The sequence below is a fragment of the Drosophila busckii genome, chromosome X (assembly GCF_011750605.1).
Source record: "Drosophila busckii strain San Diego stock center, stock number 13000-0081.31 chromosome X, ASM1175060v1, whole genome shotgun sequence".
NCBI lineage: Eukaryota > Metazoa > Arthropoda > Insecta > Diptera > Drosophilidae > Drosophila > Drosophila busckii.
In genome coordinates this window covers 17,250,744-17,264,593 of record NC_046608.1, presented here as the reverse complement: position 1 = coordinate 17,264,593, position 13,850 = coordinate 17,250,744, and the positions used below count along the sequence as shown (strand labels likewise).

At 38.9% G+C, this 13,850-nt stretch overlaps 4 protein-coding genes across 4 annotated transcripts; 1 reads left to right on the top strand and 3 right to left on the bottom strand.

The window, feature by feature from the left end:
- Nucleotides 1–5,426: 5,426 nt before the first annotated feature.
- On the bottom strand, nucleotides 5,427–6,105 carry LOC108606154 (ragulator complex protein LAMTOR5). The gene is made up of 4 exons (XM_017996007.1): nucleotides 5,995–6,105; nucleotides 5,875–5,936; nucleotides 5,704–5,821; nucleotides 5,427–5,643 (listed from the first exon to the last, which is right to left on the bottom strand). The coding sequence occupies exons 1-4, from the start codon at nucleotides 6,027–6,029 to the stop codon at nucleotides 5,553–5,555; spliced, it is 306 nt and encodes a 101-aa protein (XP_017851496.1). The 5' UTR covers nucleotides 6,030–6,105; the 3' UTR covers nucleotides 5,427–5,552.
- A 150-nt stretch (nucleotides 6,106–6,255) lies between these two features.
- Nucleotides 6,256–9,010, bottom strand: LOC108605574 (coatomer subunit delta). The gene is made up of 8 exons (XM_017995344.1): nucleotides 8,849–9,010; nucleotides 8,687–8,726; nucleotides 8,354–8,577; nucleotides 7,881–8,299; nucleotides 7,623–7,817; nucleotides 7,251–7,564; nucleotides 7,041–7,152; nucleotides 6,256–6,986 (listed from the first exon to the last, which is right to left on the bottom strand). Exons 1-8 carry the CDS (start codon nucleotides 8,849–8,851, stop codon nucleotides 6,692–6,694), a joined length of 1,602 nt encoding a protein of 533 aa, XP_017850833.1. The 5' UTR covers nucleotides 8,852–9,010; the 3' UTR covers nucleotides 6,256–6,691.
- A 152-nt stretch (nucleotides 9,011–9,162) lies between these two features.
- LOC108606099 lies at nucleotides 9,163–10,388 on the top strand. The gene is made up of 2 exons (XM_017995945.2): nucleotides 9,163–9,246; nucleotides 9,383–10,388. The coding sequence occupies exon 2, from the start codon at nucleotides 9,397–9,399 to the stop codon at nucleotides 10,318–10,320; it is 924 nt and encodes a 307-aa protein (XP_017851434.2). The 5' UTR covers nucleotides 9,163–9,246; nucleotides 9,383–9,396; the 3' UTR covers nucleotides 10,321–10,388.
- Nucleotides 10,389–11,204: 816 nt separating this feature from the next.
- LOC108605592 (sodium-dependent phosphate transporter 1-B) lies at nucleotides 11,205–13,372 on the bottom strand. The gene has a single exon (XM_017995365.2). It carries the CDS (start codon nucleotides 13,268–13,270, stop codon nucleotides 11,318–11,320), a length of 1,953 nt encoding a protein of 650 aa, XP_017850854.1. The 5' UTR covers nucleotides 13,271–13,372; the 3' UTR covers nucleotides 11,205–11,317.
- Nucleotides 13,373–13,850: the final 478 nt, after the last annotated feature.

Below are 13,850 nucleotides of genomic sequence, written 5' to 3'. Positions count from 1 at the left end.
AGACGCTGACATTGCACTTTGGCATACTTTTTTTTTTTTGTATTTCAAACATTTTATTTGGGCGGCCTTAAAATGCGCTATCTGTTAGATGATGTGAGTGTGTTTTGTGTATAACTATATACTTGTATCTGGGGTTGCTTGCAGTGAAAGTAGAAAGCGAACAGCGTCATCAGACAATTCACATTTCAAACAGCTGACTTTTTACTAAAAAAAAAGAAAAACAAAATACGCGAACTTTGCGAACTTACAAAAAAAAAAAACAAAAAAGACAACTTGCATTAGCTTTTAGCTTAATTTGCCTATATCTATTTGTGTTTACTTTATAATCTTTTTGTTTGGCTGGCTGGCGTGCAATGCGCTGGGCGTGGCTCTAAGGGGGGGCTGTGCTATCATTTGACATACGAAGGCGATCGACTAAATATAAATTGAATGTTCGTGTTTGGCACATTTGTGCGAAAAATCGCATCGATTGTTTTTAATTGTACAATAGACATGCTCGCGATGTGTTTAACTATCTAACGATAAATATATATATATAAACCATATACATATGCATATGTACTGCTCTATATGTCAGCAGAGTATCAGCAAAAAAAAAAACAAAAAGCAACAATGTATAGCTAACATATTATACAACTTGCTTACAAGATCTAACATTGCTTAAACCGGCAACAATTTTCGCGATTTATCACTCATTTAACTTGTTCACATACATGTGAAATTAATATATATCAAAACGCTCCAACAAACTACTTAATTGCCTTTAAAAGTATTCAAAATACTCGAAATAAACTTTGAAGCACTGTAACTCATCGAAATGAAGTCAGCTCTAGCTGTTTTACACTACTTCAGTATGAATAATACAACAAAATAAGAGTTGCTAGACTCGTGAGATTAATCTGAACAACACTGCATTCAAATTTGTTATTAAAATGTGATGTTACCGCTTGCTAAATTGCTTAAAATTCTGATGTCTTCATTTCTTATGAGCTTCAAGTTTAAAGAAGCTGCAACTCAGCTAAAAAAAATTGCAATGTAAAGTTTTTTGGCCTAATTTATTTATGATATTCTAAATAAACATATGAATGAAATTTATTTTGTCAAAGTTATGGCAATTGAATCAAAGCTGCAGACTTATTTTTTTAATTCTTAAATTTGAATAAAAAAATACGATACACATGCTTTATACTTTTTTATGTTGATGTGAAAAGCACAATTTAAATAAATATAAAAATGTATGGTATTAAAATTATTTGGCAAAGTTTTGCACAAAATAGTAAAGACAATTATCTTAGTTACTTAGACTTTGTTGAGCTCTAAAGAACTAAATTAATTTTGAGTACAACAATTCAATTTGAACTAGTTAAAATGGAAAGATATGGACAAGTAAAATAAGTAAGTATGCAAATCAAAAATTTCGCTAGCAAAGTACCAGGCGAACATAAATACACCTCACTCCATTGAGTATTTAAATAGGTACTCGCTTATACTTAGCTCACCTATGGTTCTCTTTAGATTCCAATTTCATTGGGAGACAGTTTTTTCAGTTTCAGCTTTAAGTCTCAATCGTTAAGTCAATCCATAATGCTATAAATATTAAAAGTTACCTCAACTTATAAGTTTTTGAAACAAAAGTGAATGAGTCATTTAGACGGCTTTTACGCTACAACCAGCTAAAATACCAAATGAATGAATGAATCTTATAAAATATTTAAGCATTTCTTATAGACACATGGCCAAATTTGACTTATGATTCATGCCTATACACACACACACGGGGTTAACGAATTAGTATTTGTATTTTTTCAATTCACCAATTATGGTAAAGACGAGTTCAATATTATAGAAGTATATATACAACAATTTGTTGCATGAATCAAACATGCCAGGTATGTATATTTTTTTATCTTAAAAAATATCAGCTGATATTAACTATAGCTAGTTGCTTAAGCGTTTGCTAAGCACAGAAATAATTATTAAATTATATATACGTAGGCTTGCATATATTCTATGTATATATTTGTATATTGGGAACGTGATTTATGCCGAAATCCATGGGAATTGTTGGCGCCAATGCAAGACAAACACACGTAAATAAAATTTTAAATTTTGTTGTTTTACTTTTGATTTGACATCAACATCAACACAGCATTGGCGTCAACATTTATTATGTACACATGTACTACGAATTTGAAATTGACGCTGACATCGACATGTCGTCATTTTTATTGTTTTTGTGGACTTTGGTGACGTGATTAAAGAATTTGTCACTAGCTGAGCTTAGGCCAAAAGTCTCTTAAACACGTAGTATTAATAATTAATATGTAGTATATGTACATATAAACGATAAAAACGGACCAACAAATTTTCTTTAAAAATAGCATTTAATTTTATTTAAATTTTATATAAAACAAATTAAACGCTTTTTTGTTTTATTTTTTCCGGCTTCCGTTTTTATAAACAAATAAATTATTAAGAAAAACAGCCACAGAATAAATGAAAACCCAAAGCGCCCCCACAGAAATTTAATAATTATTAATAGAGTGATCCAGATAGAAACAATTTTGTTTTAATAAATACAGATATGTATGTATATAATACAAATAAATGTATTCTTGAGCTCATTGTATGAACTTAAACAAGATTTATATGGATATTATTGTCAGAAAAATGTTTTTATATTTGTCATAACTCAACTGTTGGTCGTCTAGGGGTCAACAGCGGACATACATATGTATGTATACTGCATACATAGGTATTACATACATGTATGTATGTATATGTAATTTTTGATATACAAACTTGATTTATTATAGGCAACAATAAATTAGATTGGCAATGCTTGTGAAAATGAGCATATGGTCAAGTGTCAACATTTTCCAGCCACAAATCTCATAGAAAAACTATTTCAAAAATGTTGCAAACATTGTGAAACGCACAACTATTTTTAGCCCAAAACCGAACACTGAATACGCTGTGTTGCCAAAGAGAAATGCAAATTGAAGCCATTTCGCTGTTGGCAGCTGCGTAACAGACTCTGCTGCTTAACATAGAATGTAATAAATAACATTAAAATGCCCTTCAACGCTGTTAAATAAAATGAAGCAGCGCAGTCCACTCCAAACTAGTGCAAAAAGATTTTCAAATGTTGCGCCTTTCTCACTCTTCACTCACTTTCGCTTTTGCTACATATTGTCGTCGCTTGCTTTTGCCAAAAAGGGAAAGGCAGCAGCAATATAAAAAACCTGCTGCGACAGCGACAGCGACAGCATCAGCGACGGCCTACATGTTTTTCTCTTACATCTCTAGCTTATCTAATATCCCCACACACTTTATAAATATGTGTGTATGTGTGTATGCATGTAAGTCTGTCTGTGTGTGATGGATCATGTTGTTCTTTGAAAATGAAAGTGCAGCCCCAACTTGTTTCTCTGCGGTGCGCATTTTTATTATTTTGTGTGTTTTTTCTACTATAATTGCCGCTGCTAGCAGCGACGCGACGCAGCACGACACAGCGCGACGCTTTCCTGCCGCTCAACGCCAATTTAAGTTGAAGGCTTTTCGCTTTGCCGGCTAAATTAGCCCGCCTTGGTTGCCAATTTCAATTTGTTTATCAACATTGCGGTTTTAAATTAACAATAAACACGCGTGATTATATAAACATATATGTATGTACATACATGGACAGCTTTAAGCGTATTCACCTTTCGCCTTGCTTAAGGCTTTTCTCTTTATGCATACACGCAGTTCTCTCTTCCCAACACTCTGTCAGCTTCCGCATCACAAAGCCCACCCCACCCACTTACATTTGGAATATATTAAAGTGCCTATAGTTATGTATGTTTTTGTTTTTATTTTTTTTTTTGGTGAAAGTTCAAGGCTGCTGTTGCTGTTATTGTCGTTGTTGTGCAACAGATAAACAACAACGTTAAATAAATACCATAAATGTTTATGTGTAAATACGTTTGTCTTTCGCCTACAGCATGTTTAAATATTGCTATTTAATAAAGAAAATTGTTCGTACAGCTTGGGTCATTCGCATTTGCACAAATGCAACGCACAATTTCAATTTACATTAACAAATAATTATTAAAACACTGTGCAACAAACAAAGAAACATATTCGCTTAAATAAAAACCTCATTTAATGCATCATCGCCAATTCAATTATAAATTATGCATATGCCAAAAAATTTGTTCTGCCCTTTTTGTAGCCAAATTCCCAAGATTTGGCCAAAATTGATCAAAATCATCATGTAGTGTTTTCTTTTTTCTTTGCAATAGACTTATTGTTATTGATGGGCAACACGTTGTCAAGCGGCTTCAAAAGCACAAATAAATGCCTAAGCAAAAATACACTTAAAAAAATAAATAAAAACTGTAATTAATTAACATTTAATTTAATTCGAATTTTCTGTGTATACATGAAATTTCGCATAGAGAGAAAAAAGCTATAAAAAAAATCGCAATATATATACTAGGATTAACGTTATTTACATATTATTGCACATTGCATTTATTACCACACACAAATACGTATGTATTTATTATAAATATATACACCTCTAAAGAGGTTTATAATGTAGGCGGACTGCATTTCCTCTATGTTGCTCAATACGGAAAATTTGATGCGCTTTAGCGGCAACACGAACCGACGACGCGCCGCACAGTGGCACGAATTGTTAAAAAAAACTTCGAGCATAAGAGTCCATACTTTGCTTACACTACTTGTATTACAATTATAAAATATATATATATATAAAATTTAAATTCATTTAAATAAGTAGATCTCTAAATCAAGCTTAGCTTGGCAGCAAAGTTTTAGTATGACAAAACTCTAATTCAACTATTAATAAGATAGTTGAAAATAGTTAATTTGAATCAAAAACGATTTTTGCTACTACCAAATGTTGTTCTATAGTTATAGTCTGTTGCTATTACTATTGCTAGCAGTTAATGTAATCCGTGCCACTGTGCACCGTTATGATTGAGTAATTATGTATAAAAGTTTATATATTGTACACACATATACATACATATATATGTACATACTTTAAGTGTTGCAAGGCAAGCAATTCATGCTGCCTCATGTTCAAGTAAGTTGTTATCAAGCTGAGAGGAAATACGGATTCCTATCGCAAGCACCTGTTCCTCAGACAAGCACAAAAAATATACAACGTATTTTATGACAAACTGTTACCAAATGAGCTGCAGCTGCAATTTTAATAAAGGCACTTAAAGTACGACAGGTGTGTATTTTAATTATATACACTGCTTCAAGGGATTTCCGGGTCCAAACTTAGCTGTAAAGCCAAAACAAGTTTCAAAATTTGAGATTTGTATCATAAGTAAATCTATGTAGATGTTTTAATTACTTTTAAGCTTATCTTTACTACTTACATAATGCTTAATGCTTAAGAATAGTAAAAGAATAAACATGCTAAATGTGTTTGTGTTTATAAAAAAAAAACGTATAAAACAATATAACAGCGCAACTGAAATTACAGCTTCAGCTTGGAAGAAATTTGCTCTTGCCTGGTCTAATGATTTGTCTTAATTTCCAACTGATGTTACTGCTGTTGCTGTCGTTGCCTGCTTATAAATAATTCCAGTTATCTCGCCATCCTTTTGTATGACACAGCGTCTGAAAGATACAGAATGAATTGTTGCTTGCTGTTTTGCTGATAACAATGTTTGCATTTACTTAGTGCCACTGTAGAGACAAACGATGGCTGGGACATTATTGGTGGGCTCCAGCTTGGCCACCTGCTCGGAAATTGCAGTGCCCACGCCTGAGACATTCGGATTGATATTACCCTTCACTAGAACAATACAAATTTTAGCTAGTATAAGTAAAATAAACATGCCTGCTTACCACCCAAGCACAGGCCTTGTCGATTTGCCAGCAACACACCCACTGTGTCCTGTTGTGTGGCACTGTAAAGCAATTAAGAAAATTAATAATGTTATGTATACCATATGGTATAAAACTTACATGTCACTCAAAACTTTTTCCAGTTGCTGCTCCATTTGTTGCCGACAGTAAATTGTAAAATCAAATTAAAGTACAAACAAAACAATTGCTGGTTAGGCTTGCTCAAAATAGGGTTGACTCACTCACTCAACAGCTGTGCTAATAGTGTTGCCAAATGACCAACTCGTCTGAAAAGTGCTGTAAAATACTGTTCAATTCAAATGTGGCGGCGATTTGTTGCAAATTATTTTATGTAGTTTATTCATAGCAATTTACATAAAAATACAGTTATTGATGACATATATTTTATTACAATTTGTTTTTGAGCCTGCGTAGGCGCAGCAAACGAAATGAATTTGAAAATAATCAAATATACATGTGTATTGCGTGTATGTTAAATACCCTAGGAAATGATAATTGTGGAGAACACACGCCTTATGGAATTTGCTGCTAGCCCAATTCAATTGTGGCTTGAAGCGCGTGTATATGTATATGCATATAATATGTACGTTTAGCTGGTTTCTCTCAACGCGTGTGTATATATAATATGCATGTGTAAACATAGCTCTAACATTTATATAATCATACATAAGGCGAAAAACTCGCTCAAAAATATAAAGGTAAGTATTGGTATTGATACTAGGTATACTACTACGACGTGTGTACGAGTGTGTGTGTATGTGTGTGTGTTACTCTCTCTCTGTACGTGTATTGGCAATTAAACGATTTCATATTTCTCCACAAAGAGTATAGTTTCGTTTGAAAACTTAACGGAATCGTTATTGTCCACCTGGACCACATCCACAGCGCTAATGGCAGCATAGGGAGTTTTGGAGATGAACATGACTTGCAAGGGGAAGAAATCGCCAGGTATTGAGGCATTGCAACTAAACTCCATGGAGCCGGACTTGTTGGCCGCATCAATGATAGGAATATGCCACTGCAGCACATGCTTGCGTGCATCATAGTTATAGGTGCCATCATACTCGGCCACAGAGGGTTGCACATTGACGCTACAAATGGCAAATAAATTAAATTCTGCTAAATAATACATTTCATCAACTTACGGCAATGGTATGAGAATGGTAACATCTTGTAGCTCCAGATGTTGTGCTTCTAATTCGTACTCAATGTTGACATCGCAACCACCTTCACCATTGTCTGAGGGCCAGCAGTTAACTAAAGAAAAAATGAATAGCGTTGAAGAAGACGGAGGGAGAAAAAACATACGCAGCTCTCACTCACTTTCGAGAGAGACTAGAGCTAAGCGCACTTACTGGTCAATGGTATAGCTGACTCATCCTGTGATACGAAGCGCCACTTGAGCACACCCACATCGGTATTGAGTGGGAATGGCTTGGCTGGATTCTTGAGGCCAATAATGGCGCGTGACTTGAACAGCTCCTTGTCCACATTGGGATGCGTTTGCAGCTGTATGCCTTGCGTATCATTGTTCGCAAGCTGCACCTTGATGAAGCCCAGCTTCTCATCCGTAATGCGCAACGTAAGCAAACCAGATAGCTCGAACTGTTGCACACCACCATCGCGACCCAAACGCACAACCAGCTTGTCCTCCATTTTAAGATGCACGCTAGAAGTAAGCACAGGCATAAGTTGAGATAAGATTTAATTAGGTTTGATATACTAACCTCTCTGTATGTATATCTGCTGAGATTTTTGCTTTGGCTGCAGCACTGGCGCTGGCAGCCGCACTATTGCCACCAGCAGCTATAGCTGGCGCCAAATTGGCAATCTTCTCGCCTTCGCTCTTCAGCTGATCCACAAAGCTGTCCACGTCCTTGGACTTTCCGCCCAGCTTAAGCGCATTGCGCGACACGGGCTTTCTGTAAACGAATTAGTTAGTGAAATTAGTTTAGCACACATTGGTTGCACTCTTGAAAACTTACTGTGGTCCCTTGCTGGACATTGGCTTGTGGTCATGCTCAATGGAAGGCGCACCAAGTGCACCACTAGCGGAGTCGCTGCTGCTAATGCCGCTACTGCCATAACTATCAGTACTGAAACCACCGCTGCGTCCGCCCATTCCACTCATGGAGGGACCGCCACGCTTGGTGAGCTCCATGCGCTGGCGCTGCAGCTCCTTGGCCTTCTCGCGCATCTTCTGACGCGCCTCACGCTCCTGTGTCTGTCGCACCGCCTGATAAACCTTCTCCTCATGCGAGTCCATTTCGACAAAGGTCTTAATCTGCGCCAGATTAACGCTCTCTCTATAGCCGAGCGCTACAATTTCATCAAAGGCAAAGATTAAGTTGAAGGCATTCTCCACAATCTCTTTCTCGTCCAGAGAATGGCTGTACTCTGGAATCTAACAAAGCATATTTGAATATATTCAAATGACATTTACAGACATTAGACGCACCACTTTGGAGAACAGACGCAATGTTTCCAAATCCTCAAGTATGTTACTGGCCTTTGTAGTGATCAACAGCATGTAGAGCTTCTCCATGGGCTGGTACACATACCGCACCGAATCCGTTTCCACATACGTGTGCTGCTTGCCAGCTGTCATGAGCTTCGGAAAAGCAGCCAACAAGCCCTCAATTCGCGCCTTCGTCATCTCCACGAACTGACGTGACAATATGACTGCGTGTGAGTGTAATTGTGTACGTGTGTATGTGTGTGTTTGAGAGTGTGTCATGTAAATAATCAATTTAGACGCGAAACTTTCTTGTGTGTTGAAATCTTAACTTACCTTTGCCATTCTTTGTGCAGACTGCCGCAGCTATAAGTACCTAAATTATAAATATGGTTAGATTAAACTCTAATGAGGTAACCGGGCAATAGCCGACGTCAACGCATGCATATTGTACTCATGTATAAATATATGTGTTGGTGTGTGTGCGTTTGGACTTACCATTTTGTTGGCAGCGCTAGTTGTAACAGCTGTTGAATACTTTGAAATCACTTGACAAGCGTTTAGGTGTTGCAATTGGATCTAACTGATTTGATATAACCAAAACAAAATATTTGTCAATTAAGCCGCTCCGCGTAGCTGACGTGTTCGGTTCTATCGTAATCAATATCGTCATGGCCAATCGCCATCGCAGTCGTTACCACTAATCGCAATCGTTATCTGTATGTCATACGTTTAATACGAACATATGAGTCGAACTCATACAATAGAGCGGAGCCACGAACACGAATCGAACGGCCTATATCGGGCTTTTTCGAAGTATTATTGATTTATTGCCTGCTTCCATCTAGAAAAAGCTTTTTCGTAAAGTGCGCTGAGCTTTTGATTGAAACTAAACAGTAAGTAACATATTTTATACTTATAAAAGAAATGCTGCACGTGTCTGTGTATATTTGGGTAAATTTGGGTATATGTTTACATATGTATGTAGTTCATAGTTCTCAGAAGTGTCCTGTATCTATTGATTTTTAACAGATCAAAGCCCTAAGATGTCCTACTTGCTCACGGAAATTGCTCTGGAAATGCTGGGCTATACATTCTACGATATCAATGGCGGCTGTCACTTGACAAACTTTCAATTGGACCCTTCTGGGGAACAGTCTGAGCCCCTGCACCCGGAAGGGCCTTCATTACAAGAATATATAGAGCAGAAGAACTCTAATATAGAGGCCAAAAAAGAACAGAGTGCAAATGATCATCCGGAAGTGTCTTCGATTACAACCGTTTCACTTCCGACAATGCCAGCAGCAGAAAATGAAACTAATGAAGACGAAGAGATCCCATTACACGAATACATAGAGCAGGTGGACTCTGATACTGAGGCCGATACAGAACAAAATGAAAATGATCAATCGAAAGTGTCTTCGATTACAACCGTTTTACTTCCGACAATGCCAGCAGCAGAAAATGAAACTAATGAAGACGAAGAGATCCAATTACACGAATACATAGAGCAGGAGGACTCTGATACTGAGGCCGATACAGAACAGAATGAAAATGACCAAGCGAACGTGTCTTCGATTACAACCGTTTCACTTCCGACAATGCCAGCAGCAGAAAATGAAACTAATGAAGACGAAGAGATCCCATTACACGAATACATAGAGCAGGAGGACTCTGATATTGAATCCGATACAGAACAGAATGAAAATGATCAGCCAAAAGATTCTTCGTTTACAATCGTTTCGTCTGGAGAAACGAATGCACAACGCCCACGAGCAGTATCGATAGAACAAATGTTAAACCTCAATATTCCGCCTTCGTTCTTCAACTTGGAGGATTACTTCAGCTTTGACGAGGTTAAGCCTAAAGAAGACAGCAAAAGCTTAATGACATTGCGTCAGTTTTCAAAGGATCGCTGGCAAAATCGTATGCAAAAGCGTTCTCACAAAAGAACTTTTAATGCAGAGTAGAGGACGTTTATACAATTTAAAATTAAGCTATACTATGTCTCATAAAAATAACCAATGTGATTTAATCTGCAAATATAAACAATATGAATGTCAGTTATGCTCAGTTAATCTAGATATTAAGTAAAACGTTTTATACACTTTGACATTTTTTCGTAAAAAATGGAAAAGCGTATTATGAAGTTGTGAAAATGTATGTAACAGGGAGAAGGAGGGGTGCGCGAAGGACCCCATAAAGTATATATGTTCTTGATCAGACTCGACGAGCTGAGTCGATATAGCAATGTGTCCGTCTGTCCGTCCGTCCGTTCGTCGTATTAACGCGTAGGCAGCGGCAGCTGCACCGCAATCAGCTAACAACACAAATTTTGGTATGTAGGTTGCTCCTATTATCCAGGACACTTACGCTTTTATTTATTTTTTTTTTATTTCCTCCCCTCCCCCACAATTCGAAAAAAATGGATTACACCCACAATATTAAGAATTTAAGAATCTTGAAATAAATCACCAAAATTGCCTAAGTCATGTTATTCGACCGATTGTGAAACAAACAAAAAAAAAACATCGGATAAATAACTTAGGAATTATTTACATTTGAATTTTCAATATACACAGCAGGGTGGACGTGCTGACGCGCCATACAAACGTCGCTGCGACGCAGCGGCGGCGTCGCTTGCTGACGCTACAGCGAAAACGAGCTGTTGACGCGTTGGCTGTTTGTGTGTATGTGTTTGTGAGTGCATGGCAGTGTTTTTGTTGCGAACCTAGTCAAAGTGTATTTAAATGTCTGGTGGCGCCCAACTTTAACCTGGTCCATTGTTCTTTTCCTTTTATTTTGATTAGTTAGACTGAGTAAATTTTGTTATGTTAAATTCTTTTCTTTTTGATTTTATTTTTTGTTAAGTTTTCGTTTGTCAACTTGGGTACAATTTCGAAATATTAGTGTTTAGCTTAATAATTGAATAGACGACGCGACTAAGTCTGCTGCTGCACTTGCATCCTAACCTGCCATATTATCCACTGCAATGGAGCAGAGCACATACATGATGCCAGCACTGAGCAAGGCGGTAACGGGCACAGTGACAATCCAGGCATAGGCAATATTTCGAAACAAATGCCAATCGACGCTGCCATCCTCCATGACTGCTCCAGCTGTCCGCTCCTGTTCTGGCTGTTCTTGCTGTCGCTTCTGTTTTCGTCCCGCAGCGCTCACATGACCCACAAAAACCACCGAACCGACTTTGCAGTGCGTCGTCGAAATGGGCAAACCAATTTTGCTGGCCAGCAGAACGGTAATGGCGGCGCCAACTTCAATTGTAAAGCCAGTCGAAGAGGTAATCTTTGTTAGATCGTTGCCAATGGTCTCAATAACGCGTCGGCCCCATAGCCACAGTCCCACAGAGATGCCAATGCCACCGTAGATCAATATATAAATGGGACTCTCCGCCTGCTGCATAACCGAGCCCTCGCGGTAAATCATATAGAGCGCAATCAGGGGCCCAATAGCATTGCTCACATCGTTTCCACCATGGGCAAAGCTGCCAAAGGTGGCCGTTAGGATTTGTAGGAACGAAAACAGCATCGATATCTCTTGAGTTTCTTCGGCGCTACTTGTACGATGCTCGGCTTGGCAGTTAAATTCCTCCTCCTGCTCATGTAGCGCCTCTTTGCTCTCAATCAGCGGCACCTGGCTGGAGTTGGGCGGTAGCGTATGAGTTCTAATCATGAGTTCTAGGCTGGCTGCACCCTCCACCGTCTGCAGATTGTTATTGGTGGCTGTGCTACAAGCTGCAGTTGCTGGCTTGTGCTCATCCTTAGGCGACTGCACACGCGTGAAACATTCCTGCAGCTTGCGTCCAGATTGCTGTAACTGCTGCTCATCGATGTAGTTGAGGCTGGTCACCGTCAAATCCGTGTTATCTAAACTGGCCTTGCCCAACAGACCCTCGGCCTTGCGTATCAGCTCCAGATTGAATTTGTAATCCTCCACGTTGGCATTTTTGTTCTTGCCAGCGAACCCGAACGGCAGCTTGAAGGTTCTGGGCGAGTTGTCGCTAAGTGAGTCCAGCTCAGTGATCTCAGCTATAGCTGGCAGCGGTTTACCCTCGCTAACCAACGAGAGTGGACGGCGCTGCTTATTCGGACTGCCAGACGGCGACGATTCCACTGAGTCTTCAACATTAAACTTGACTGGCTGCTCAGCATTCAACTTCTTGGCAATTGACCGGCGCTGCAGCGGCACCACCACCAGTTGTGTAAGCAATGCCACCAGCAGCGATAAGCACACGCTGGCGCTCACAGCAATCCAAGTGGGTATGTTATCCATATACAGCAGCTTGGGTCCATCCATAACGACGCTAATGACATTGATGAAGAATGTAACGCCATAGAAGATAGGCAGCGAGCGAAAGCCCGCCTTGAGTGGCTCTTGGGCACGCAATATGAACCGACGTATAGCCAAGAACAAGAGTATGCTCACCAGGCCGCTCATCACCGGCGATATGAACCAAGAGACCACAATGGTGGCCAATGTAGACCACTTGAGTCCTTGCACACCGCGTGCAACCAGCGAAAAACCAATGGTGGAGCCCACAATGCTGTGCGTGCCCGATATGGGAAGTTTCAGGAACGTGGCAACCAGAAGCCAAACTGCGCTGCTAGCCAATGCCGCCACACAGCCCAGCATAAGCACCTCCTCGGCTCCCTCATATAGGCTCACTTCCAGTATGCCCTTGCGCATCGTATCCGAGACCTTGTAGCCAATGAGCACGGCGCCAGAGATTTCACAAACGGTTGCCAAAAGGCAAGCCTGACGTATGGTTAGCACGCCTGAGCCCACGCTCGTGCCGAAGGAATTGGCCACATCGTTGGCGCCTATGCCAAAGGCCAGCACAAAGGCTATAAGAAAGCCTATGACGACCATCCATAGCAAGTCCGGGGAATAGCTCTCCATTTCGTTATTGTTTTTCGTTTACTTATTGACGCATGTGTATGTGTGTTTGTTTTAAACTTGTGCAAAACAAACGATTGTTATAAATTATAAAAAATACAAATACTACAGTAATACCGCAATAAAAAACAAAAAAAAATCCTAATAGGAATAATTGAAAAAAAGAGAAGCTTTTTTCAATTATTTGTTAAACAGCCATATTTGCGCTTAGACTTCATTGTTCTTATTTTCATAATGAAAATATTTAATGCAAAAGTCTGTACGCGCTGGACACACACAGTTACACAGTGAGCGTAAATACTATTAGTAATTATATAAAAATTAAATTTTAGAACCCCACACAATTGCGGGGGTTTTTTCTTTTTCCTCTCTCTCTCTCTTTCTCTCTCTGTGGTTTGGTTCCTCAATAAAACGTAGAGAATAAATAGTCGATAAGCATTTTTACAATTTATCGAGCCACAAGCGAAAAATCTAGAGTGCTCGATGTCGAATCGTACAATTAAGGTGACCATGCTTTCGATGATGGCACAATTAACAGAAATGCGTAGCTATCGATAGCCAGCAACAGCCCTGTCCTTTTAAC